We start from the raw sequence: 26,243 nt of genomic DNA, 5'->3' as shown, positions 1-26,243 counted from the left end.
TTCGAATTCATTGTTATCTTTTGAATGAATAACATTTTCTCCTTTAATTAATTATCGGAGACTTTAATGGAACTCTACATGAAATGTTTGAAAAATATAGACTATGGTACGAAGTAGTACAATTAAACAAGATAATACACGTAGAATTTTTTATGCACACATGTTTCCATATACGAGTTTCCGCGTACTATGTCATCGTATTTACGTAATATTATTGTATACCGTTTACAATATTATTTTTTTAGATCTAACTTTTCAATACAGTATATACATTTTGCCCTATATTTTTGCAATTTAATTCTATATTGCTTATTTAATGAAAAATAACTTTTTTGATAAATCGCTTTTCGTTCTTCGCATTTAATCTAGAATAAACTAGAAGAGAGAAGCATATAGTAATAAGTTATTATTTATATTGCTACTGCTTCACTATTTCTTATTATTGCAGGAGTTATCTCAGGGTCATGTAAGATTAAAAAATATGCCTGTGATTACGCTAAAGCTTCACTGATAATGGTTATGTACTCTTATTTGCAACTCATAATGATTCTAGCTGAAGTAGAGCATTCAGTTGGATTCTCTTAGTGAAAGGTACAAAATTTACGTGCTGGTTCCAAGGAATATAGACATGGATTACTATGTGGGTGTTGATGTAGGAACAGGAAGTGCTCGAGCTGCTCTAGTGTCTTCCACAGGAAAGATACTGAAAATGACGACATGCCCACTTGAAATTTTCCACCCCGCTCCTAATTTTTATGAACAATCATCTGATAATATTTGGAGTGCAGTTTGCCATGTAGTAAAGGTACTAACTTCAGCTGAATTAATCTATATTGTTTATAATAAATTCAAATATCTATACATAATTTATTTATTATTGTTTGTAGTCAGTTGTAGCTGATATCTCTGCAGAATATGTACGGGGTATTGGCTTTGCTGCTACTTGTTCATTGGTAGCAATTGACAAAACAGGATCACCAGTCACAGTTAGTCCAACAGGTAAATTAACAAATGAATTGCAATTCTTCTTTCAATTGCACGAAATGTTTGTTTACCAATGGAATTTTTATTACAGGTGAAGATAAACAGAATGTTATATTATGGATGGACCATAGAGCACAGAAAGAAGCTGATTTTATAAATGAACAGAATCACGAGATGCTTCAGTATGTAGGTGGGAAAGTATCGTTAGAGATGCAAACACCCAAAATGTTGTGGCTCAAAAATAATCTACCTTCATCTTGGAACCGCGCAGCACTGCTATTTGATCTGCCTGATTTCTTAACCTGGAAGGCTACAGATTCTGAATCAAGGTAGCAATATTATTGTATGCCAGTACAAACACACGAATATTCTATTTACAACTTTCTAATCCGATTTCAGATCTCTATGCTCTTTAGTATGCAAGTGGAACTATAGCGCTGGTCCTGATGGTAACAATAAATGGGACGAAGAATTCTTTGAACAAATTCATTTAAAAGATCTTAAGAAAGATAATTGGAGGAAAATAGGTATTATTAATAGTTCTGTGTAATAATTGAAATTATCTCTATATAGGTAAACTCAAATCGATTATGTTGGACGAAAATTATTTCGCTTGAATCATATAACTTTTTAGTTAACAAGTTAACAAAAGTCTCTTTTATGTTCAGACAGATAATATGAAATTATTACTTTATTTTAACAAAGAGAAATATTAATACGAAGGTAATGATGTGAGGACTCCGGGCCATCGGGTTGACCAAGGATTGTCGGCAAAAGCTGCTTCTGAATTGGGACTCCTAAAACGTACAGCTGTGGGAACATCCCTTATTGATGCACATGCTGGAGGACTCGGTATGATAGGCTGTCGTGTACCCGGTGTATCCCCTAAATTACAAAGTAGATTAGGTATGCCTAAATTTTCCTGCTATATATTACTTTTATTCGTTGCTTGTACGTTCCAATTTTTTTAGTTAATCCCTTTGATTTGCAGCATTAATTTGTGGCACATCAACTTGCCATATGATAGTTAATGAGAAGAAACTTTTTGTTAGTGGCGTTTGGGGGCCATATTTCAGTGCCATGGTTCCAGGAATGTGGTTGAGCGAAGGGGGGCAAAGTGCAACTGGAAAATTACTCGACCATATAATTGATACCCATCCCGCAACGCCAGGGATTTTGAAAAGCTTAAGTGGCAATAAGTAAGTTAAAATAAATTCGATATATTCGTAAACTCTGTTATTGTTTGTTATGTAATTTTTTAGACACATACAGCAATATTTGTCTGAATTATTGCAAACGATAGCTGATCAAAAGAATTTGGAAAATGTTTCATACTTAACAAAAGATATTCATATATGGCCTGACTTTCACGGAAATCGATCTCCTTTAGCTGATCCGGCTCTGAAAGGGATGGTAATCACATTAAATATCCTATTACCAATGCAATACCTGTATATCTTTCAAGATAAATGTTTTAAATGGATATCACACAGATTTCAGGACTCTCTCTATCCGTTGATCATGAAAACTTGGCACTATTATACTTGGCAACGATACAAGCTTTAACGGTACGTATATATGTATGTTACTTCATCTGCCTATACTTTTTTTTTTATGTAGAAAATTAAATATTCAATATTTTTTAACAGTATGGTACGAAGTATATTTTGGAAACGTTAGAAGCTGCCGGCCACAAAGTAGAGACTTTATTAGTTTGCGGTGGTCTAAGCCAAAATCCACTATTTACCCAAATACAGGCGGATGTATTAGGTTTACCTGTACTATGTCCTATAGAAAAAGAATCAGTACTGATAGGAGCTGCGATTCTTGGATCCTATGCAGCTGGAAGGTTCAATACAGTATATGATGCTACACAAACAATGGGAGGATCTGCAAACATTGTTAAACCTAAAAACGAATGCTACAAGTAAGCAAATCAGATTAAAGAGTTACTTCAATCTTTTAAACTTATAATACATACGATTCTTCCTTTTTCTTAAGGTACCATCTTCAAAAATATCGAGTATTTCGGAGAATGGTACAAGATCAAATAGATTACAGAGAGATTATGAGCAAAGAATTTTTATAACTATACCATTACAAGCGCTGTATCTGTAATTATTAACGCTATATTAACAGACGTGAATAAATAAAAAAATATATTGAACAATTATAGAGCAATCTCATAGAATCTCGTAAATAATAAATAATGCGGAGCAGTGCGTTATTTCTTATACATTTTTTACCTAATTAAATATATTTTGTGTACACGATTATTGAAACATATTTTAGTTAACTACTTTACTTTTTATTCTTGTTTGTTATAAATAAAGGTATACATAAAAATATTCGCAGAACTTTCTTGCCCTAAACATAGAGTATAGACATGATATATGAAATAATATTGCTTTATTTGGTATTTAAATGTAATTTCGAACTTACACAGTGTATTACAATTTGGTATAAAACACCTACAACTATAACAATATTGCTAGATGATTAATCGTTATAAAAATATTGATATTTTTTTTTAAGGCTTTTTAACGAAAAAATTTTGTTTTCTAATATCGCCATGTAGGATTATAAAATGGTACTATGAACCACGTAGGAATAAAGATCTTAACCATACATATACTACACAGTGCGTTAAATTCTATCAACTTATAAAATAATATTCTTATTTTCTCAACTTCTAATATATCATTTTCCTCCGCACGAAATAACATCAGTATCACATTGTTCGTGAAAAACTTGTCAAAAATCTATTTTTTTTTTTTTTTTTTTTTTAATGATATAATTTGAAAAACGAATAAAACTAACAATTCCATATCACCAAGTCGCTTTTATCACAAATTGATACATAATTGCTAAACTCTGTGTCGCTGAATCCGCAATGATATCCGCTAAAGTTATAAAAATCGACCACAATTCGGACAAAATATAAACGTGCTCTTAATTTACATTAAGATAAAGATGATTATATTAATCAGAATAATACTGGTGTAAAACTTTGGATAAAACTCTAGTTTTTCATTAAGTGTTACAACTGTTATTAATAACATAATTAATATAAATCGACAATTGTTCGCGGACTTGTAACTCTATTTCTAACTTAAATATGGTACTAATTGCACCTGTATATGAAATATTTCACTTTCAAGTTAATTACATTCTTTATGAAGTGGTTTGAGTGGGTAACATTACCAGTGTTTTAATCGTGTTAAAATTTACTTTTTGGTATATACATATATTGATGATGATCAAATAAACGAAAAAATCACTCTCAATCAATCTTATCAAATTGTTCTGAGTATTTGAAACCACTATAATAATTAAAAATTTCAATGAAATGTTTTAATTTTGTTTTGATTTATTAGTAGTTTTGATATTATAATAATATCAATATCACCATCAGTCTTTCAATAACTACTTCGTTGATCTAAATTCATAGAAAAATTGAAGATATAAAGGGAAAAATATGTTTTAAGTGTGCATTAACAGATTCAAGATTATCTCTTATAATCTTTTTAACTCTAACTAATCAACGATTATCATATATATCCAAGTTTAAAAATTATTAATGTTTTGATATTTGGAAGACACAAAGTGCGTGTTTCGGAGAAACGTTAGGTCGTGATATCCTCTTTTACGAAAGTATTTGTTATAATATATATGTATATTCTTTTTTAATTCTAGCAAGGCCATTTGTGTAATTTGCGCATTTAGAAGGATGCAAGGCGTTGATTCGATTGATTACGATGTTCTAAGTCGTTTTGGAGTGTTATTTTACGAAATCATACCGTTAAAAAGAAAATTATTCACTAGTATATGACATTGCTTTTTATAGAAAAATACGCTAAAAGTTAAGGGGAATACTGTAACGAGTCAGTTTACACAAAACGATAATATTCTGCAATATGATTAAGCATATATTGAAATGCGGTAGAAGGAGACGTACCGAATCTTTGCCTCCATAAATGCTTCGCTATTATACGCTGTCCTAGAGTATGTGTTGTTTCTTGAATTTCTTCACAAATCTCGACGCCACATTGCCAAATCGTTTCTTAACATTTAATTCAATATGTTACTAATGAAATACTTAACAATACAAAAAAATAACATACACATACCTAAATTATTAAGAAGTTTATTTTTCCCTGGAGGGTCAAATTTTTGGAGTTGTTCCACACTAATTACCTTATACTGTTTTAATTCTTGCAATGATTCAAAATTGCAACAACGAGCTCGATTATTCGCTACAATATAGCTGCCGGGAGCACTGTGCTTTGCAATTTCTTTTAAAGCTTCTTTAACCATTTTGCATTTGTCAACATCACCTTGTGATTTATCTACTTTTACTGGCTAGAATGAAATATAATATTACAAAGAAAAAAAGGAATTCAATTATACAATGTCAATCTCTTAGAAATTCACAGATAAGGGCAGTACCTCTGGAAATGCTTCAATCATGTGAAGCCACATTCTAGTTGGTATCGTATTTGTTTCTGCTATGCACAATATGGTATGAGAATTATTGTTGCGTTTCTTAGCAGTAGTTATATCAGAAGGACTCTCAGTCATGTAGCCATTAGGAAATTCATCCACAATTAATATTGCACTTTGACCTCCTAGAACCCAATCCTCTGGATGACTTGTTACATAATTTTCAGAAACCTCATCACATCTTTCATATACTTTCTTAACTACGTGTTTCTTTATTTCTGAAAATAAACTATATATAAAACTTTATGCTCTGCATACAGTTTCAATAAGACCTACCTAGATAATTGGCAGTAAGTTCACTAGGTATCATTTGACACCATCCTAATATCAGTTGAAGGCACATTTTCAGGTCACATTTGACTCCAACAAAAAAAGAATTTTCTCTAATAGACTGTTTCCTTGTACAATTGGGACACGACCAACTATATTTATCTACAATTCTTGCTTGATTCCAAGCTAAACTCCTGCCTTTACAATCAGGATGTGGACACGTAGAAACAGTCCTAATTAAACTCATTTCTTTTAACCATCCGCATAATTCTCCTTCGTGTCCTTGTTGCAACATTGGTCTAACCACAACGTCAAAATATCCTCCTTGATCTCCAAATCTCTCCAAACATTGTCTGAAAATAAATATTACAATTACGATAAAGAAACTAAATCTTCCAATATATACTTCCAATCTTTTTTAATATACTCAAAAGTTTTAAAAAGCTAGGTATTTTTAGAATGAAATTATATGAACAATTATATAACATTGTAAAAAAATAAAACGATTCACGTTTGAGTCCACGTGAATGAACAAATTCGTGGCACCTATTATGAACAGTAAGTGGAGAAGAAAAATCAATACTCTTCTAGGTTAAATGTGACATTATTAGAAACTCTCGAAATTAGAAAATAACATTGATGAAATGTTTTAATCACTCGGTTAATAATGATCATTTAGTCAATGGGAAATACAGCACGATATTACAAAGAGGGAAAGATAAAAAGTGCAATATAGTTTCGAGTAGCTGAAGCAACAAGTATAATTAGCTCGAGTTCATCAGAACGTAAGGAAACAATTACCTCGCTTTGACTCTTACGTTCTTCATTTTCGATGCAAAAGTCACCTCTATACCGAATACTCCACCACTTCTAAGGAATAAACAAAAACCTATAACATTTTTAAATCAACTAAAAAGTAAACAAAAATAAGGAAATCAACGAGGAACGAGGAGAGACTGCGAAGCAACCTGGATATTATACATCCATCGTGTAATGAATTGAACATTTTAGGCATGGAATGTACAGACAAGGCGCGGGATAGACCTATCACCTAATAAAGTTTTCTGTCTTATGCCTAGAGGTCACTGAAGTCTTATTATCATATTAATGTCATTCCCAACATTATCGTTTCAGCATAGAGTAAAACCACAGACAAGTTACAGCTACCCTATTCTAAGTCGATGATAAGATTATAAGATAGAATACAAACCTTACTAAGCCTTTAACTACCTTTAGATTGGTTGAAATGGTTGATTTAGTCTGATTTAATGAATGATGATAATGTATAGATGAGGAAATGGACGAAGCTATTACTCTATCGATAAAATAGCGGTCGCTTTCGATCCATGTGTGTTTGTCTATCACTAAGAGATGTTTCAAGTTTAAGAAAAATATAAAACAATTCCTGTTGATATACGATTTTTCGTATTAATTTCATACATAAAAGTATTTTTGTTTGTTGACATCAGAATGAAATTAACGTATACAAATTCAAGGACCACAACAGGATTAATACAAAAAATATCCTATCGAGATTTCATTTATTAATAGCTTGGCATAAATAATACTTCTATTAAGTAATTGTCATAAATTTTTTGGCATCATTTAGAGAATGAAGGAAAACGATCTTACCAGTATTAATTTTAATAAAATTTCTTATATTTACACTAGTTTATACAGAATCCAATTTAGTCCACTTCTCACTGACTGCCCATAGCCATTTTATAACTTTATCATTTTTTGCTTCATTCGAAACTTCTGCTACTTTATTATTACTATAACAAGAATATATAACATCATATTTTAGCATAGTATTATATATTGGGTCTGCTATATTCAAATTTGCTAAAATTTTACTGAAACTTACATGAAATATTCTCCAGTTACATTATCCAAAGACGGATCTAATGCAGCAAATAAAACAGATTGCGCTCCCTTTATAGGCGTCTTAATAAATAACCATGTAAGTGTATCTACGGTTAATCTACCTAAAAAGTTTTGATAAATTCCCATATGTCGCATTATTTCTGTTCTTACTATACCAGGATGGACGGCATTCACCGTAACACCAGTTCCTATGTGACATAAAAAATAATGCTTTATCGATTGCATTATTTATTCAAAAATAATTTTATTTTCTGTTAAAATGACAAAACCTTTCAATTTATTTGCCAATTCCTTCGTAAATAGAATATTAGCTAATTTGCTCTGTGCATATGCTTCGCCAGGCTCATAGGTTTTGTCATTATTCAAATCGTCGAATTTAATTTTGCCACGCTTGTGCGCACTACTTGAAACATTTACAATCCTTGATGGTGCAGAATCTTTTAAAGTGTCTAACAATAAATTTGTTAGTAAAAAGTGTCCTATATGATTCACACCAAATTGCAATTCAATTCCTTCTTGGGTATACATCTTAGGACATCTCATTACTCCTGCATTATTTATAAGAATGTGAAGCTTCTTCTGTTCTACAATGGAAACAGATAATACAAATTATGCTATAGACCTATTGATTTAGATATAATTAGTTCAGGAAGACTTTCTTTTTAATTTAGTATTCAAAAATAGATGAACTAAATATATTTAACGGTCAATATCAGTAGTTATTCACTTTATACATATAACGAAGCTATGTTATTTCATTTCATTTCATACTCTAACATAGGATATGGTATATACCTTTCTTAAATTGCTCTACAAAATCCCTAATACTTTTTTGAGATGCTAGATCACATGGTCTACAATAAACATATTTATTCCTACTTTCTATTACTATGTCACGGCGTGTCTAAAAAAATGATCATTAATTTTATATCTCACATTTTAATATTACTCTTAATATGATATAAATCATTTTTTTGAAATACATTTTCACATTTTTCCATATCTCTACAAGCCATTATAACTTTAGCCTCTCGTTTAGCTAAATCACGAGCTATTTCTTTACCAATTCCAGTATTTGCTCCTGTTACAATAATTACTTTGTCAGTTAGATTTTTATCATTCTCATATAATTCTCCACTAAGATAATCTCTGCAAATCAAAGAAATGAATAATAAGTAAAGTAAAATATAATTTCACGTTTAAATAGGATCACTTACATATTGATTTATATTTTACGAAAAACAAAGAATGAGCAATCATATTATGCTATAATAAAAACGCAGTTAAAAAGAATAATCTCTTTGCAAAATATAGAGACGTTACCTAAGTAAGTAACCTCCACCAATGATGGTCAAACCGGCTGAATATACATAAAAAGGTTTTGAAACAGCCGCAAACATTTTTCTAAATAAATAAAGCTGCAACAATAATTAACGGCAATTATTTAGAAATAATAAATAGGATTAATTATCAATAATTTAGTAAAACATTGTACGATTTATTTTCTCCTTCACGTAATATACAATGTACACACGCACGTGTATCTCAAGTAAACGGCAAAACTGAATTTGTAATAATTCAATCATGAAACAAATATACAATAGATTTTGATAACATCGATTAAAATGTAATAGTCCATTTCTATATATTATAATTTTTCTTAGTTTATTGTCATTGTTAATTTATATTATTTTAATCATAATTAATCATAATTAATTCGGATTCTTTCTCGAATGCATGTCAAGAAATTTAATACTCAGAAACGTGTAATGTATTTGTGGCAAATATAAAATTGTATACTTTATATTTTATATAATTGGTCGTATTTAATCGTATCAGACATTAACAGAAAATAAAAGAAGACGCACACACGCACACACACATCTTTACGATAAATCGAATTGAAAATATCGAGTTTTCAGTATCGATACCTGTCAATGCCTGTTAATGTTTGTGTATTTTATTCGATTCTCATCTGACGTGGAATTTTCTAATTTTGCTATCAGAATTACATCTGTCATAATTAATCAATTCTGAACACGTTGTATACTGTACAAATTTTTTATTTTTTTCTGTAAATACTATAATTGAATATGTCGTTACGAAGAGCGTTATTCGTTATCAGAGATATAAAAGTATTACAAAGAACGCTTATTCATAGAAGATTTCAATCCTCACGAAAGGTTTGGAACTATATCTAAGCACGATTTTATTTTTTATTACTTTAATATTATTGCATAAGATTTTTAAACTTCATTACAACCAGAGAAATTTTCTACTTTTAATCGATATTAGCTTTAACTTGATAATCTGACTGCTTGCAAATTGTAAGTGTAATGTTAATATTAATGATCTATAAATTTTAATATATTGTACAAAATTATTCAATTAGTTTTCGTTATTAGAGCAGCAATCAGTACACGTTAACAACAAAATTATGTACCATATCGTCGTTCACTGCTATGGGTATTTGGGGTCTTACAAAAAAGAAGGGTGATAATGAAACAATCATAACTACAAAAGAAGTTCTAATAGCAAAAGCCGATGCATTATACGAGCAAGAACAATACCAGGAAATACATGACCTTCTAATAAATTATAAAGTAATTACATTATGTATATCACTTATAAATGTAGATAACAAAACTGAACATTTTTCTAGGATAGCGGTGATATTGAAATTATATGGCGTTTGTGTAGAGCAATGTATAAATTGTCTAAAATTGTGAGCGAAGTAGATGGAAAGAAATTAATTTTCGAAGCTTATGATTTAATACTCAAGGCACTTGAAATAAAAGAGGATAATTGGGCTGCACACAAATGGGCATCGATTCTTCTTAATTCTAAGACTCTTTATGAAGGAGTAAAAGCACAAATAAAAGAGTCATATAATATTAAGAAACATATGCTGGTATATTTCATGATAATATATTAATATATATATGTAGTATATAATATATATATATATATTATACTTCTAAATATTTCGTTCCCTGACACAATGTCAAGCAATTGATCGAATATGTTTAATATCGCAGAGAGCAATGGAACTAAATCCAAAAGAACCGACACTTATGTACATGCTTGGTACTTGGTGCTATCAAGTTGCCGATTTAACATGGTATCAAAGAAAAATTGCATCTGTAATATTCGGAGAACCACCATCTTCATCATTCGAGGAAGCTCTAAAATACTTTGAAACCGCAGAGGAAATTGATCCCAATTTCTACAGTCAAAATTTATTAATGTTGGGCAAAACCTACTTAAAATTAAATCTAAAAGAGCTAGCTATGAAATATTTAAAAATGGCCCTTGAATATCCTGCAAAGAACGAAGATGATCGAGATGCTAAACAGGAAGCACAAAAGTTGTTAAAGAAATTTTAACAAACTCGACAGAAATTATAATCTATTATATGATAAATTGGAATTGAAGGGATAAAGTAAATTTAGAGTCAATCTTTTCAGTAGAAGTATAAAATTTATTTACTATAAAGTGCAATAGTACATATGTGCGATGAGCTTTTTATACATAACATCTAAGATATTAATCACTATTTGAAGATTTCAAACTACTATAAACATGTATATTTTATAAAATGTTTCATATTAAATATTTTATACAATCTTTAATAATATGTAAGAAAGTAAGTTAAATAATTAATTTCTAAGTCGAATTAATTTATCGGTCAGGAGAGTCTTCAACTTCATTCATCTCGTTGCGAATGGCGTCAAGTGCTTTTTGTTGCAAATTGGAGAGCATCCGGAGATATTGACGTGCTTCAGGACCGCCCATGTTCATTCCTTGTGTTCCCATCAAATGGCATAAAAGGAGAAGATGCAGGGCAAATTGTGTACGGAATTCACCACACGGGCAACTATAGTTTACTACAACGTAATCCGGTGGTAGTTGGTCTTCCGGAGGTGATGGTACGACATGCAAATGGTTATATCCAAGTCGGCACTGCTCCATCGTTTTGTTATAAGGCACAATCTGGAAAAATAAAATTCACAAATTGTTTAAGAAATCGGTGGAAGAAACGATTTGAAGGAAATAAAATACTTACTGCTCCAAGTGTGACGAAGATGTATAAGGATGTTTCCAAATGGGAAGGATTCTCGAACGTGAAGAACTTTCGAACTCGAAGTACTTCCAGAAATGTAGAATTTTAAAAATTGCAAAATTAAAGCTCTCTCAGAACTTTCAAACGTTCTGTTCGATGTTCGAATTGGGAATGAATTTCCGAGCTAGTTGCCGAGCTTATACAGTCGACAGAGTCTGTTACCACCACCATACTTGTTTGTAGATTAAGAATTTTATGAGACCCCCTAGTTAGCAGGCAGGTAAAACCTAAACAGCTGTTAATTTGTTTAAGGGATAGACGGATTGGTGCGCGCGTATTCAGGTAGTCGAAATTTCTTTCTTAATCCTCAATTACCAAAGTCCGAGAATGCTTCCGAGGATAAACGATCACGATAGAGTTGGAGCAAAATGCGATTGTAATTTATTATTAGTCGTCGAGTAGGAAGCGAATACATTGCTTTTTTTTTAAATTTACGCTCTTTAATAAATAATAATTTATGTGTCACCTCTATATGGGTTACATGGTTATCACCACTGGGCTATTAGAGCAACAATCGTCTCGGGCGGTAGTTTATGTTCTATGTTTACATTCGTAGGAGTTCGCCAATATTATAATTATGAGTTATTCGAAGTACGTATATCGCTTAAATATATTCGAACGAATGATATACTTTATACAGAATTATATACTGAAACATTGAACGATAGATACATCTACCATCGCTTTATTATTTCTTATGCATTAATTACACAGTCGTCGTATTAAGTATATAGTAAGTACAGCAGAGAATTATTTGTTCGGTAATAGTTGTCGGTTGAGCTATTCCGAAGATTATATCGTAAATATCGTTTGGCTTTGAATATATTTTATGATCAAGGGACAGCTTCTTGTTATTGGTATTTGGCGGAGGGTAACGATGAGTCAATGAGTCGTAAACTCCTAGGCAAGTTCAGGGAGAGGACAAGGGGTAGCTGCATAATTCAAAAGCGTTAATAGTTCCCGTTTTCCATTTGCTTGAAAGAACGATTCATTGTCGGTAGATATAAAGACGATATTATTCGTTATTTATTAGGAACGTACATTAATACAAGTTGTGCTTATAGAATTAAGTTGTAGAAAATAACGGCAGTAATTGATCAATGCGAGTATCGAAAATTGAATTTTAATTTCCGATGCTCTCGGATTCGTTAATTATTTAAATCTTTTAACAATGAATTTTAATATAAAATAAACTAGATCTTTATCCTTTTCTATCGCTTAAGATATTTTTATTGCTTTTTATTTCAACCGTATTATTATTTTCAACGTGTATTATTTCAATTTTCAGCGTGTATCTTAATTATTCGCGTATAATTAATATTATGAAATCGATTCGTTCGGTTTCTTTTATATCGTTTCAAAACGGGTAACTCAAGCTCTTCGAATTTCTCAAAGCTATCCCTTATTAAACGTTCGACAATTGGCCATTCACCTTTCGCATTTTATCTTGCTTCGCTTGAAATCGATTATAATAGGAAACTAATTATACTATTTAACCGCGCTAGTATATATTATGTATGCACGAGAATTAAAGATATTCAAGAAATTATTCCATGTTCAATTTGTACACCTATTTACAAATACAAATACTTTTACTTTACGAAAGTTTATTTCATGTACAGTCTTTCATGGCTGGAGTTAGCGTCATTAAAGCGTTCTCCATATTTTTCCTTTCTGTTTCGGTTTTAAGAGTACCCCATACTTTTTCCAGCTTTTGTTGTTGATATCTCTAAAAAACAAGTTTCAATTCGTCGACTCAATTTTGGAGCACGTATTTTTTAATTCTGATTCTGTATGATTTAACAATTTTACTTACTTTGATAAAGAGGAAACAATGTTTCAATGTTGCACCCACGTAAAGTATTTTTACTGATACTAAACGTCCTGCTATGTCATTTATGATTGGGATAGCCTTTAGTAAAAATTTGTGGGGGCCATGTCTGGTTTTCACTAATGCAATTTTTGTATGTATATTGCAATACTTTGCTAGAAAGAAAATTTTATAAAATCGTATATCACATATATATTCCAAATTCAATCTTCCGCTTTCAACTTATACCAATTTCAATGCAAAGATTTTATATTACCGCTAAAACCAGCTTTTATCGCTGCAACTCCAAAATCACCATACAACTGTTGTACTTTTTGTTGAATAGCATTATGCAAAATCATAGTTTTTAATTGTAAAGGCTTGTTAGATTTATCACCAACAGTTATTTCAAATATTATGTATCTACGAATATATGTAGAATTAATTACACAAATTGCACATTCGTGAAAACATAGATTGTAATAAAGTATTTAATAAAAATATATAATAAATAAATAGACATAATAATAGTTTATAATAAAAAAACATAGAAATTCTATTACTGAATTATCAAAATAAATAAACAAATGTAGAATATTTTATTACCTGTTTTTAAAGCGAACCATGGTTTTAGGTTATATGCAATACACTAAAGCATCAATTGCTCCAGAAAACAACACTTAGCAAGAGATTCCATAGTAAGAATATGAACAATTAATAAATTTACGCCATTTAATAACAAAATACTGATACATTGCACGTTTTCACAAAATTATAACATACGAAACGGCGCTGCATCCACGTGCACTGCACTTGATTATTCGATAGATAAGGTAATGCTAGGTCACTGTCAAACACAGTTGCACACGTGCGTTCAATGTGTGCCATATTTCTAATAATTTTTTCTAATAATGTAATCTTTCGTTCTTTATTTCGAATTCATTGTTATCTTTTGAATGAATAACATTTTCTCCTTTAATTAATTATCGGAGACTTTAATGGAACTCTACATGAAATGTTTGAAAAATATAGACTATGGTACGAAGTAGTACAATTAAACAAGATAATACACGTAGAATTTTTTATGCACACATGTTTCCATATACGAGTTTCCGCGTACTATGTCATCGTATTTACGTAATATTATTGTATACCGTTTACAATATTATTTTTTTAGATCTAACTTTTCAATACAGTATATACATTTTGCCCTATATTTTTGCAATTTAATTCTATATTGCTTATTTAATGAAAAATAACTTTTTTGATAAATCGCTTTTCGTTCTTCGCATTTAATCTAGAATAAACTAGAAGAGAGAAGCATATAGTAATAAGTTATTATTTATATTGCTACTGCTTCACTATTTCTTATTATTGCAGGAGTTATTTCAGGGTCATGTGAGATTAAAAAATATGCCTGTGATTACGCTAAAGCTTCACTGATAATGGTTATGTACTCTTATTTGCAACTCATAATGATTCTAGCTGAAGTAGAGCATTCAGTTGGATTCTCTTAGTGAAAGGTACAAAATTTAGGTGCTGGTTCCAAGGAATATAGACATGGATTACTATGTGGGTGTTGATGTAGGAACAGGAAGTGCTCGAGCTGCTCTAGTGTCTTCCACAGGAAAGATACTGAAAATGACGACATGCCCACTTGAAATTTTCCACCCCGCTCCTAATTTTTATGAACAATCATCTGATAATATTTGGAGTGCAGTTTGCCATGTAGTAAAGGTACTAACTTCAGCTGAATTAATCTATATTGTTTATAATAAATTCAAATATCTATACATAATTTATTTATTATTGTTTGTAGTCAGTTGTAGCTGATATCTCTGCAGAATATGTACGGGGTATTGGCTTTGCTGCTACTTGTTCATTGGTAGCAATTGACAAAACAGGATCACCAGTCACAGTTAGTCCAACAGGTAAATTAACAAATGAATTGCAATTCTTCTTTCAATTGCACGAAATGTTTGTTTACCAATGGAATTTTTATTACAGGTGAAGATAAACAGAATGTTATATTATGGATGGACCATAGAGCACAGAAAGAAGCTGATTTTATAAATGAACAGAATCACGAGATGCTTCAGTATGTAGGTGGGAAAGTATCGTTAGAGATGCAAACACCCAAAATGTTGTGGCTCAAAAATAATCTACCTTCATCTTGGAACCGCGCAGCACTGCTATTTGATCTGCCTGATTTCTTAACCTGGAAAGCTACAGATTCTGAATCAAGGTAGCAATATTATTGTATGCCAGTACAAACACACGAATATTCTATTTACAACTTTCTAATCCGATTTCAGATCTCTATGCTCTTTGTGGAACTATAGCGCAAAAATTATTCAATTAGTTTTCGTTATTAGAGCAGCAATCAGTACACGTTAACAACAAAATTATGTACCATATCGTCGTTCACTGCTATGGGTATTTGGGGTCTTACAAAAAAGAAGGGTGATAATGAAACAATCATAACTACAAAAGAAGTTCTAATAGCAAAAGCCGATGCATTATACGAGCAAGAACAATACCAGGAAATACATGACCTTCTAATAAATTATAAAGTAATTACATTATGTATATCACTTATAAATGTAGATAACAAAACTGAACATTTTTCTAGGATAGCGGTGATATTGAAATTATATGGCGTTTGTGTAGAGCAATGTATAAATTGTCTAAAATTGTGAGCGAAGTAGATGGAAAGAAATTAATTTTCGAAGCTTATGATTTAATACTCAAGGCACTTGAAATAAAAGAGGATAATTGGGCTGCACACAAATGGGCATCGATTCTTCTTAATTCTAAGACTCTTTATGAAGGAGTAAAAGCACAAATAAAAGAGTCATATAATATTAAGAAACATATGCTGGTATATTTCATGATAATATATTAATATATATATGTACTATATAATATATATATATATATTATACTTCTAAATATTTCGTTCCCTGACACAATGTCAAGCAATTGATCGAATATGTTTAATATCGCAGAGAGCAATGGAACTAAATCCAAAAGAACCGACACTTATGTACATGCTTGGTACTTGGTGCTATCAAGTTGCCGATTTAACATGGTATCAAAGAAAAATTGCATCTGTAATATTCGGAGAACCACCATCTTCATCATTCGAGGAAGCTCTAAAATACTTTGAAACCGCAGAGGAAATTGATCCCAATTTCTACAGTCAAAATTTATTAATGTTGGGCAAAACCTACTTAAAATTAAATCAAAAAGAGCTAGCTATGAAATATTTAAAAATGGCCCTTGAATATCCTGCAAAGAACGAAGATGATCGAGATGCTAAACAGGAAGCACAAAAGTTGTTAAAGAAATTTTAACAAACTCGACAGAAATTATAATCTATTATATGATAAATTGGAATTGAAGGGATAAAGTAAATTTAGAGTCAATCTTTTCAGTAGAAGTATAAAATTTATTTACTATAAAGTGCAATAGTACATATGTGCGATGAGCTTTTTATACATAACATCTAAGATATTAATCACTATTTGAAGATTTCAAACTACTATAAACATGTATATTTTATAAAATGTTTCATATTAAATATTTTATACAATCTTTAATAATATGTAAGAAAGTAAGTTAAATAATTAATTTCTAAGTCGAATTAATTTATCGGTCAGGAGAGTCTTCAACTTCATTCATCTCGTTGCGAATGGCGTCAAGTGCTTTTTGTTGCAAATTGGAGAGCATCCGGAGATATTGACGTGCTTCAGGACCGCCCATGTTCATTCCTTGTGTTCCCATCAAATGGCATAAAAGGAGAAGATGCAGGGCAAATTGTGTACGGAATTCACCACACGGGCAACTATAGTTTACTACAACGTAATCCGGTGGTAGTTGGTCTTCCGGAGGTGATGGTACGACATGCAAATGGTTATATCCAAGTCGGCACTGCTCCATCGTTTTGTTATAAGGCACAATCTGGAAAAATAAAATTCACAAATTGTTTAAGAAATCGGTGGAAGAAACGATTTGAAGGAAATAAAATACTTACTGCTCCAAGTGTGACGAAGATGTATAAGGATGTTTCCAAATGGGAAGGATTCTCGAACGTGAAGAACTTTCGAACTCGAAGTACTTCCAGAAATGTAGAATTTTAAAAATTGCAAAATTAAAGCTCTCTCAGAACTTTCAAACGTTCTGTTCGATGTTCGAATTGGGAATGAATTTCCGAGCTAGTTGCCGAGCTTATACAGTCGACAGAGTCTGTTACCACCACCATACTTGTTTGTAGATTAAGAATTTTATGAGACCCCCTAGTTAGCAGGCAGGTAAAACCTAAACAGCTGTTAATTTGTTTAAGGGATAGACGGATTGGTGCGCGCGTATTCAGGTAGTCGAAATTTCTTTCTTAATCCTCAATTACCAAAGTCCGAGAATGCTTCCGAGGATAAACGATCACGATAGAGTTGGAGCAAAATGCGATTGTAATTTATTATTAGTCGTCGAGTAGGAAGCGAATACATTGCTTTTTTTTTAAATTTACGCTCTTTAATAAATAATAATTTATGTGTCACCTCTATATGGGTTACATGGTTATCACCACTGGGCTATTAGAGCAACAATCGTCTCGGGCGGTAGTTTATGTTCTATGTTTACATTCGTAGGAGTTCGCCAATATTATAATTATGAGTTATTCGAAGTACGTATATCGCTTAAATATATTCGAACGAATGATATACTTTATACAGAATTATATACTGAAACATTGAACGATAGATACATCTACCATCGCTTTATTATTTCTTATGCATTAATTACACAGTCGTCGTATTAAGTATATAGTAAGTACAGCAGAGAATTATTTGTTCGGTAATAGTTGTCGGTTGAGCTATTCCGAAGATTATATCGTAAATATCGTTTGGCTTCGAATATATTTTATGATCAAGGGACAGCTTCTTGTTATTGGTATTTGGCGGAGGGTAACGATGAGTCAATGAGTCGTAAACTCCTAGGCAAGTTCAGGGAGAGGACAAGGGGTAGCTGCATAATTCAAAAGCGTTAATAGTTCCCGTTTTCCATTTGCTTGAAAGAACGATTCATTGTCGGTAGATATAAAGACGATATTATTCGTTATTTATTAGGAACGTACATTAATACAAGTTGTGCTTATAGAATTAAGTTGTAGAAAATAACGGCAGTAATTGATCAATGCGAGTATCGAAAATTGAATTTTAATTTCCGATGCTCTCGGATTCGTTAATTATTTAAATCTTTTAACAATGAATTTTAATATAAAATAAACTAGATCTTTATCCTTTTCTATCGCTTAAGATATTTTTATTGCTTTTTATTTCAACCGTATTATTATTTTCAACGTGTATTATTTCAATTTTCAGCGTGTATCTTAATTATTCGCGTATAATTAATATTATGAAATCGATTCGTTCGGTTTCTTTTATATCGTTTCAAAACGGGTAACTCAAGCTCTTCGAATTTCTCAAAGCTATCCCTTATTAAACGTTCGACAATTGGCCATTCACCTTTCGCATTTTATCTTGCTTCGCTTGAAATCGATTATAATAGGAAACTAATTATACTATTTAACCGCGCTAGTATATATTATGTATGCACGAGAATTAAAGATATTCAAGAAATTATTCCATGTTCAATTTGTACACCTATTTACAAATACAAATACTTTTACTTTACGAAAGTTTATTTCATGTACAGTCTTTCATGGCTGGAGTTAGCGTCATTAAAGCGTTCTCCATATTTTTCCTTTCTGTTTCGGTTTTAAGAGTACCCCATACTTTTTCCAGCTTTTGTTGTTGATATCTCTAAAAAACAAGTTTCAATTCGTCGACTCAATTTTGGAGCACGTATTTTTTAATTCTGATTCTGTATGATTTAACAATTTTACTTACTTTGATAAAGAGGAAACAATGTTTCAATGTTGCACCCACGTAAAGTATTTTTACTGATACTAAACGTCCTGCTATGTCATTTATGATTGGGATAGCCTTTAGTAAAAATTTGTGGGGGCCATGTCTGGTTTTCACTAATGCAATTTTTGTATGTATATTGCAATACTTTGCTAGAAAGAAAATTTTATAAAATCGTATATCACATATATATTCCAAATTCAATCTTCCGCTTTCAACTTATACCAATTTCAATGCAAAGATTTTATATTACCGCTAAAACCAGCTTTTATCGCTGCAACTCCAAAATCACCATACAACTGTTGTACTTTTTGTTGAATAGCATTATGCAAAATCATAGTTTTTAATTGTAAAGGCTTGTTAGATTTATCACCAACAGTTATTTCAAATATTATGTATCTACGAATATATGTAGAATTAATTACACAAATTGCACATTCGTGAAAACATAGATTGTAATAAAGTATTTAATAAAAATATATAATAAATAAATAGACATAATAATAGTTTATAATAAAAAAACATAGAAATTCTATTACTGAATTATCAAAATAAATAAACAAATGTAGAATATTTTATTACCTGTTTTTAAAGCGAACCATGGTTTTAGGTTATATGCAATACACTAAAGCATCAATTGCTCCAGAAAACAACACTTAGCAAGAGATTCCATAGTAAGAATATGAACAATTAATAAATTTACGCCATTTAACAACAAAATACTGATACATTGCACGTTTTCACAAAATTATAACATACGAAACGGCGCTGCATCCACGTGCACTGCACTTGATTATTCGATAGATAAGGTAATGCTAGGTCACTGTCAAACACAGTTGCACACGTGCGTTCAATGTGTGCCATATTTCTAATAATTTTTTCTAATAATGTAATCTTTCGTTCTTTATTTCGAATTCATTGTTATCTTTTGAATGAATAACATTTTCTCCTTTAATTAATTATCGGAGACTTTAATGGAACTCTACATGAAATGTTTGAAAAATATAGACTATGGTACGAAGTAGTACAATTAAACAAGATAATACACGTAGAATTTTTTATGCACACATGTTTCCATATACGAGTTTCCGCGTACTATGTCATCGTATTTACGTAATATTATTGTATACCGTTTACAATATTATTTTTTTAGATCTAACTTTTCAATACAGTATATACATTTTGCCCTATATTTTTGCAATTTAATTCTATATTGCTTATTTAATGAAAAATAACTTTTTTGATAAATCGCTTTTCGTTCTTCGCATTTAATCTAGAATAAACTAGAAGAGAGAAGCATATAGTAATAAGTTATTATTTATATTGCTACTGCTTCACTATTTCTTATTATTGCAGGAGTTATTTCAGGGTCATGTGAGATTAAAAAATATGCCTGTGATTACGCTAAAGCTTCACTGATAATGGTTATGTACTCTTATTTGCAACTCATAATGATTCTAGCTGAAGTAGAGCATTCAGTTGGATTCTCTTAGTGAAAGGTACAAAATTTAGGTGCTGGTTCCAAGGAATATAGACATGGATTACTATGTGGGTGTTGATGTAGGAACAGGAAGTGCTCGAGCTGCTCTAGTGTCTTCCACAGGAAAGATACTGAAAATGACGACATGCCCACTTGAAATTTTCCACCCCGCTCCTAATTTTTATGAACAATCATCTGATAATATTTGGAGTGCAGTTTGCCATGTAGTAAAGGTACTAACTTCAGCTGAATTAATCTATATTGTTTATAATAAATTCAAATATCTATACATAATTTATTTATTATTGTTTGTAGTCAGTTGTAGCTGATATCTCTGCAGAATATGTACGGGGTATTGGCTTTGCTGCTACTTGTTCATTGGTAGCAATTGACAAAACAGGATCACCAGTCACAGTTAGTCCAACAGGTAAATTAACAAATGAATTGCAATTCTTCTTTCAATTGCACGAAATGTTTGTTTACCAATGGAATTTTTATTACAGGTGAAGATAAACAGAATGTTATATTATGGATGGACCATAGAGCACAGAAAGAAGCTGATTTTATAAATGAACAGAATCACGAGATGCTTCAGTATGTAGGTGGGAAAGTATCGTTAGAGATGCAAACACCCAAAATGTTGTGGCTCAAAAATAATCTACCTTCATCTTGGAACCGCGCAGCACTGCTATTTGATCTGCCTGATTTCTTAACCTGGAAAGCTACAGATTCTGAATCAAGGTAGCAATATTATTGTATGCCAGTACAAACACACGAATATTCTATTTACAACTTTCTAATCCGATTTCAGATCTCTATGCTCTTTGTGGAACTATAGCGCAAAAATTATTCAATTAGTTTTCGTTATTAGAGCAGCAATCAGTACACGTTAACAACAAAATTATGTACCATATCGTCGTTCACTGCTATGGGTATTTGGGGTCTTACAAAAAAGAAGGGTGATAATGAAACAATCATAACTACAAAAGAAGTTCTAATAGCAAAAGCCGATGCATTATACGAGCAAGAACAATACCAGGAAATACATGACCTTCTAATAAATTATAAAGTAATTACATTATGTATATCACTTATAAATGTAGATAACAAAACTGAACATTTTTCTAGGATAGCGGTGATATTGAAATTATATGGCGTTTGTGTAGAGCAATGTATAAATTGTCTAAAATTGTGAGCGAAGTAGATGGAAAGAAATTAATTTTCGAAGCTTATGATTTAATACTCAAGGCACTTGAAATAAAAGAGGATAATTGGGCTGCACACAAATGGGCATCGATTCTTCTTAATTCTAAGACTCTTTATGAAGGAGTAAAAGCACAAATAAAAGAGTCATATAATATTAAGAAACATATGCTGGTATATTTCATGATAATATATTAATATATATATGTAGTATATAATATATATATATATATTATACTTCTAAATATTTCGTTCCCTGACACAATGTCAAGCAATTGATCGAATATGTTTAATATCGCAGAGAGCAATGGAACTAAATCCAAAAGAACCGACACTTATGTACATGCTTGGTACTTGGTGCTATCAAGTTGCCGATTTAACATGGTATCAAAGAAAAATTGCATCTGTAATATTCGGAGAACCACCATCTTCATCATTCGAGGAAGCTCTAAAATACTTTGAAACCGCAGAGGAAATTGATCCCAATTTCTACAGTCAAAATTTATTAATGTTGGGCAAAACCTACTTAAAATTAAATCTAAAAGAGCTAGCTATGAAATATTTAAAAATGGCCCTTGAATATCCTGCAAAGAACGAAGATGATCGAGATGCTAAACAGGAAGCACAAAAGTTGTTAAAGAAATTTTAACAAACTCGACAGAAATTATAATCTATTATATGATAAATTGGAATTGAAGGGATAAAGTAAATTTAGAGTCAATCTTTTCAGTAGAAGTATAAAATTTATTTACTATAAAGTGCAATAGTACATATGTGCGATGAGCTTTTTATACATAACATCTAAGATATTAATCACTATTTGAAGATTTCAAACTACTATAAACATGTATATTTTATAAAATGTTTCATATTAAATATTTTATACAATCTTTAATAATATGTAAGAAAGTAAGTTAAATAATTAATTTCTAAGTCGAATTAATTTATCGGTCAGGAGAGTCTTCAACTTCATTCATCTCGTTGCGAATGGCGTCAAGTGCTTTTTGTTGCAAATTGGAGAGCATCCGGAGATATTGACGTGCTTCAGGACCGCCCATGTTCATTCCTTGTGTTCCCATCAAATGGCATAAAAGGAGAAGATGCAGGGCAAATTGTGTACGGAATTCACCACACGGGCAACTATAGTTTACTACAACGTAATCCGGTGGTAGTTGGTCTTCCGGAGGTGATGGTACGACATGCAAATGGTTATATCCAAGTCGGCACTGCTCCATCGTTTTGTTATAAGGCACAATCTGGAAAAATAAAATTCACAAATTGTTTAAGAAATCGGTGGAAGAAACGATTTGAAGGAAATAAAATACTTACTGCTCCAAGTGTGACGAAGATGTATAAGGATGTTTCCAAATGGGAAGGATTCTCGAACGTGAAGAACTTTCGAACTCGAAGTACTTCCAGAAATGTAGAATTTTAAAAATTGCAAAATTAAAGCTCTCTCAGAACTTTCAAACGTTCTGTTCGATGTTCGAATTGGGAATGAATTTCCGAGCTAGTTGCCGAGCTTATACAGTCGACAGAGTCTGTTACCACCACCATACTTGTTTGTAGATTAAGAATTTTATGAGACCCCCTAGTTAGCAGGCAGGTAAAACCTAAACAGCTGTTAATTTGTTTAAGGGATAGACGGATTGGTGCGCGCGTATTCAGGTAGTCGAAATTTCTTTCTTAATCCTCAATTACCAAAGTCCGAGAATGCTTCCGAGGATAAACGATCACGATAGAGTTGGAGCAAAATGCGATTGTAATTTATTATTAGTCGTCGAGTAGGAAGCGAATACATTGCTTTTTTTTTAAATTTACGCTCTTTAATAAATAATAATTTATGTGTCACCTCTATATGGGTTACATGGTTATCACCACTGGGCTATTAGAGCAACAATCGTCTCGGGCGGTAGTTTATGTTCTATGTTTACATTCGTAGGAGTTCGCCAATATTATAATTATGAGTTATTCGAAGTACGTATATCGCTTAAATATATTCGAACGAATGATATACTTTATACAGAATTATATACTGAAACATTGAACGATAGATACATCTACCATCGCTTTATTATTTCTTATGCATTAATTACACAGTCGTCGTATTAAGTATATAGTAAGTACAGCAGAGAATTATTTGTTCGGTAATAGTTGTCGGTTGAGCTATTCCGAAGATTATATCGTAAATATCGTTTGGCTTCGAATATATTTTATGATCAAGGGACAGCTTCTTGTTATTGGTATTTGGCGGAGGGTAATGATGAGTCAATGAGTCGTAAACTCCTAGGCAAGTTCAGGGAGAGGACAAGGGGTAGCTGCATAATTCAAAAGCGTTAATAGTTCCCGTTTTCCATTTGCTTGAAAGAACGATTCATTGTCGGTAGATATAAAGACGATATTATTCGTTATTTATTAGGAACGTACATTAATACAAGTTGTGCTTATAGAATTAAGTTGTAGAAAATAACGGCAGTAATTGATCAATGCGAGTATCGAAAATTGAATTTTAATTTCCGATGCTCTCGGATTCGTTAATTATTTAAATCTTTTAACAATGAATTTTAATATAAAATAAACTAGATCTTTATCCTTTTCTATCGCTTAAGATATTTTTATTGCTTTTTATTTCAACCGTATTATTATTTTCAACGTGTATTATTTCAATTTTCAGCGTGTATCTTAATTATTCGCGTATAATTAATATTATGAAATCGATTCGTTCGGTTTCTTTTATATCGTTTCAAAACGGGTAACTCAAGCTCTTCGAATTTCTCAAAGCTATCCCTTATTAAACGTTCGACAATTGGCCATTCACCTTTCGCATTTTATCTTGCTTCGCTTGAAATCGATTATAATAGGAAACTAATTATACTATTTAACCGCGCTAGTATATATTATGTATGCACGAGAATTAAAGATATTCAAGAAATTATTCCATGTTCAATTTGTACACCTATTTACAAATACAAATACTTTTACTTTACGAAAGTTTATTTCATGTACAGTCTTTCATGGCTGGAGTTAGCGTCATTAAAGCGTTCTCCATATTTTTCCTTTCTGTTTCGGTTTTAAGAGTACCCCATACTTTTTCCAGCTTTTGTTGTTGATATCTCTAAAAAACAAGTTTCAATTCGTCGACTCAATTTTGGAGCACGTATTTTTTAATTCTGATTCTGTATGATTTAACAATTTTACTTACTTTGATAAAGAGGAAACAATGTTTCAATGTTGCACCCACGTAAAGTATTTTTACTGATACTAAACGTCCTGCTATGTCATTTATGATTGGGATAGCCTTTAGTAAAAATTTGTGGGGGCCATGTCCGGTTTTCACTAATGCAATTTTTGTATGTATATTGCAATACTTTGCTAGAAAGAAAATTTTATAAAATCGTATATCACATATATATTCCAAATTCAATCTTCCGCTTTCAACTTATACCAATTTCAATGCAAAGATTTTATATTACCGCTAAAACCAGCTTTTATCGCTGCAACTCCAAAATCACCATACAACTGTTGTACTTTTTGTTGAATAGCATTATGCAAAATCATAGTTTTTAATTGTAAAGGCTTGTTAGATTTATCACCAACAGTTATTTCAAATATTATGTATCTACGAATATATGTAGAATTAATTACACAAATTGCACATTCGTGAAAACATAGATTGTAATAAAGTATTTAATAAAAATATATAATAAATAAATAGACATAATAATAGTTTATAATAAAAAAACATAGAAATTCTATTACTGAATTATCAAAATAAATAAACAAATGTAGAATATTTTATTACCTGTTTTTAAAGCGAACCATGGTTTTAGGTTATATGCAATACACTAAAGCATCAATTGCTCCAGAAAACAACACTTAGCAAGAGATTCCATAGTAAGAATATGAACAATTAATAAATTTACGCCATTTAACAACAAAATACTGATACATTGCACGTTTTCACAAAATTATAACATACGAAACGGCGCTGCATCCACGTGCACTGCACTTGATTATTCGATAGATAAGGTAATGCTAGGTCACTGTCAAACACAG

The 26,243-nt window shown here is 31.3% G+C and overlaps 9 protein-coding genes and 1 long non-coding RNA gene across 22 annotated transcripts; 4 read left to right on the top strand and 6 right to left on the bottom strand.

Moving 5' to 3' along the window:
• The first annotated feature begins 121 nt into the window (after positions 1–121).
• Positions 122–3,332, top strand: LOC100648886 (FGGY carbohydrate kinase domain-containing protein). 2 transcript variants are annotated; one of them, XM_048406118.1, is made up of 11 exons: positions 122–205; positions 449–805; positions 888–999; positions 1,076–1,313; positions 1,384–1,511; positions 1,708–1,890; positions 1,976–2,183; positions 2,247–2,397; positions 2,478–2,552; positions 2,634–2,911; positions 2,986–3,332. In XM_048406118.1, exons 2-11 carry the CDS (start codon positions 629–631, stop codon positions 3,071–3,073), a joined length of 1,638 nt encoding a protein of 545 aa, XP_048262075.1. In that variant the 5' UTR covers positions 122–205; positions 449–628; the 3' UTR covers positions 3,074–3,332. The 2 variants fall into 2 exon arrangements, with proteins under 2 accessions (XP_048262075.1, XP_048262076.1); XM_048406119.1 differs by lacking the exon at positions 122–205 and having other exon boundaries at positions 454–591; positions 657–805.
• LOC125385185 lies at positions 1,407–10,159 on the bottom strand. The gene is made up of 3 exons (XR_007224195.1): positions 10,021–10,159; positions 6,623–6,624; positions 1,407–1,421 (listed from the first exon to the last, which is right to left on the bottom strand). It is a non-coding gene; the product is annotated as an uncharacterized LOC125385185 (long non-coding RNA).
• Positions 3,377–7,519, bottom strand: LOC100648772. 3 transcript variants are annotated; one of them, XM_048406123.1, is made up of 5 exons: positions 7,390–7,519; positions 5,764–6,110; positions 5,434–5,705; positions 5,115–5,346; positions 3,377–5,047 (listed from the first exon to the last, which is right to left on the bottom strand). In XM_048406123.1, exons 2-5 carry the CDS (start codon positions 6,050–6,052, stop codon positions 4,875–4,877), a joined length of 966 nt encoding a protein of 321 aa, XP_048262080.1. In that variant the 5' UTR covers positions 6,053–6,110; positions 7,390–7,519; the 3' UTR covers positions 3,377–4,874. The 3 variants fall into 3 exon arrangements, with proteins under 3 accessions (XP_048262080.1, XP_012174007.1, XP_048262079.1); XM_012318617.3 differs by lacking the exon at positions 7,390–7,519 and adding an exon at positions 6,559–6,800; XM_048406122.1 differs by lacking the exon at positions 7,390–7,519 and adding an exon at positions 6,304–6,518.
• On the bottom strand, positions 7,282–9,550 carry LOC100651112 (retinol dehydrogenase 13). 3 transcript variants are annotated; one of them, XM_048406127.1, is made up of 7 exons: positions 9,445–9,550; positions 8,968–9,062; positions 8,628–8,793; positions 8,440–8,548; positions 7,914–8,228; positions 7,625–7,832; positions 7,282–7,532 (listed from the first exon to the last, which is right to left on the bottom strand). In XM_048406127.1, exons 2-7 carry the CDS (start codon positions 9,042–9,044, stop codon positions 7,430–7,432), a joined length of 978 nt encoding a protein of 325 aa, XP_048262084.1. In that variant the 5' UTR covers positions 9,045–9,062; positions 9,445–9,550; the 3' UTR covers positions 7,282–7,429. The 3 variants fall into 3 exon arrangements, with proteins under 3 accessions (XP_048262084.1, XP_048262082.1, XP_048262083.1); XM_048406125.1 differs by having other exon boundaries at positions 9,183–9,536; XM_048406126.1 differs by having other exon boundaries at positions 9,140–9,535.
• LOC105665778 (regulator of microtubule dynamics protein 1-like) lies at positions 9,589–13,316 on the top strand. Of its 2 annotated transcripts, XR_007224175.1 has the most exons (5): positions 9,589–9,827; positions 10,050–10,247; positions 10,307–10,555; positions 10,683–11,573; positions 11,669–13,316. XR_007224175.1 is itself a non-coding variant. In XM_048406128.1 (4 exons), the coding sequence occupies exons 1-4, from the start codon at positions 9,738–9,740 to the stop codon at positions 11,028–11,030; spliced, it is 885 nt and encodes a 294-aa protein (XP_048262085.1). In that variant the 5' UTR covers positions 9,589–9,737; the 3' UTR covers positions 11,031–13,316. The 2 variants fall into 2 exon arrangements, 1 of the variants encoding a protein (XP_048262085.1); XM_048406128.1 differs by having other exon boundaries at positions 10,683–13,316.
• Positions 13,317–13,357: 41 nt separating this feature from the next.
• Positions 13,358–14,339, bottom strand: LOC125385174 (ribonuclease P/MRP protein subunit POP5-like). The gene is made up of 4 exons (XM_048406175.1): positions 14,184–14,339; positions 13,855–14,000; positions 13,584–13,753; positions 13,358–13,496 (listed from the first exon to the last, which is right to left on the bottom strand). The coding sequence occupies exons 1-4, from the start codon at positions 14,201–14,203 to the stop codon at positions 13,380–13,382; spliced, it is 453 nt and encodes a 150-aa protein (XP_048262132.1). The 5' UTR covers positions 14,204–14,339; the 3' UTR covers positions 13,358–13,379.
• An 87-nt stretch (positions 14,340–14,426) lies between these two features.
• Positions 14,427–19,219, top strand: LOC125385165 (regulator of microtubule dynamics protein 1-like). Of its 4 annotated transcripts, none has more exons than XR_007224188.1 (8): positions 14,427–14,615; positions 14,958–15,314; positions 15,397–15,508; positions 15,585–15,822; positions 15,893–16,150; positions 16,210–16,458; positions 16,586–17,476; positions 17,572–19,219. XR_007224188.1 is itself a non-coding variant. In XM_048406160.1 (8 exons), exons 6-8 carry the CDS (start codon positions 16,010–16,012, stop codon positions 16,931–16,933), a joined length of 738 nt encoding a protein of 245 aa, XP_048262117.1. In that variant the 5' UTR covers positions 14,427–14,615; positions 14,958–15,100; positions 15,166–15,314; positions 15,397–15,508; positions 15,585–15,822; positions 15,893–16,009; the 3' UTR covers positions 16,934–19,219. The 4 variants fall into 4 exon arrangements, 3 of the variants coding, with proteins under 3 accessions (XP_048262117.1, XP_048262116.1, XP_048262115.1); XM_048406160.1 differs by having other exon boundaries at positions 14,958–15,100; positions 15,166–15,314; positions 16,586–19,219; XM_048406159.1 differs by lacking the exon at positions 14,427–14,615 and adding an exon at positions 14,625–14,714 and having other exon boundaries at positions 16,586–19,219.
• A 41-nt stretch (positions 19,220–19,260) lies between these two features.
• Positions 19,261–20,225, bottom strand: LOC125384646 (ribonuclease P/MRP protein subunit POP5-like). Its single transcript, XM_048406170.1, has 4 exons — positions 20,087–20,225; positions 19,758–19,903; positions 19,487–19,656; positions 19,261–19,399 (listed from the first exon to the last, which is right to left on the bottom strand). The coding sequence occupies exons 1-4, from the start codon at positions 20,104–20,106 to the stop codon at positions 19,283–19,285; spliced, it is 453 nt and encodes a 150-aa protein (XP_048262127.1). The 5' UTR covers positions 20,107–20,225; the 3' UTR covers positions 19,261–19,282.
• A 151-nt stretch (positions 20,226–20,376) lies between these two features.
• On the top strand, positions 20,377–25,122 carry LOC125385162 (regulator of microtubule dynamics protein 1-like). 4 transcript variants are annotated; one of them, XR_007224185.1, is made up of 8 exons: positions 20,377–20,518; positions 20,861–21,217; positions 21,300–21,411; positions 21,488–21,725; positions 21,796–22,053; positions 22,113–22,361; positions 22,489–23,379; positions 23,475–25,122. XR_007224185.1 is itself a non-coding variant. In XM_048406151.1 (8 exons), exons 6-8 carry the CDS (start codon positions 21,913–21,915, stop codon positions 22,834–22,836), a joined length of 738 nt encoding a protein of 245 aa, XP_048262108.1. In that variant the 5' UTR covers positions 20,377–20,518; positions 20,861–21,003; positions 21,069–21,217; positions 21,300–21,411; positions 21,488–21,725; positions 21,796–21,912; the 3' UTR covers positions 22,837–25,122. The 4 variants fall into 4 exon arrangements, 3 of the variants coding, with proteins under 3 accessions (XP_048262108.1, XP_048262107.1, XP_048262106.1); XM_048406151.1 differs by having other exon boundaries at positions 20,861–21,003; positions 21,069–21,217; positions 22,489–25,122; XM_048406150.1 differs by lacking the exon at positions 20,377–20,518 and adding an exon at positions 20,526–20,617 and having other exon boundaries at positions 22,489–25,122.
• A 41-nt stretch (positions 25,123–25,163) lies between these two features.
• LOC125385177 (ribonuclease P/MRP protein subunit POP5-like) lies at positions 25,164–26,218 on the bottom strand. Its single transcript, XM_048406178.1, has 4 exons — positions 25,990–26,218; positions 25,661–25,806; positions 25,390–25,559; positions 25,164–25,302 (listed from the first exon to the last, which is right to left on the bottom strand). Exons 1-4 carry the CDS (start codon positions 26,007–26,009, stop codon positions 25,186–25,188), a joined length of 453 nt encoding a protein of 150 aa, XP_048262135.1. The 5' UTR covers positions 26,010–26,218; the 3' UTR covers positions 25,164–25,185.
• Positions 26,219–26,243: the final 25 nt, after the last annotated feature.

The sequence above is a fragment of the Bombus terrestris genome, chromosome 5 (assembly GCF_910591885.1).
Source record: "Bombus terrestris chromosome 5, iyBomTerr1.2, whole genome shotgun sequence".
Lineage (NCBI taxonomy): Eukaryota > Metazoa > Arthropoda > Insecta > Hymenoptera > Apidae > Bombus > Bombus terrestris.
Note: the sequence above shows the minus strand (reverse complement) of the source record. Positions and strands in the feature narration are given on the sequence as shown.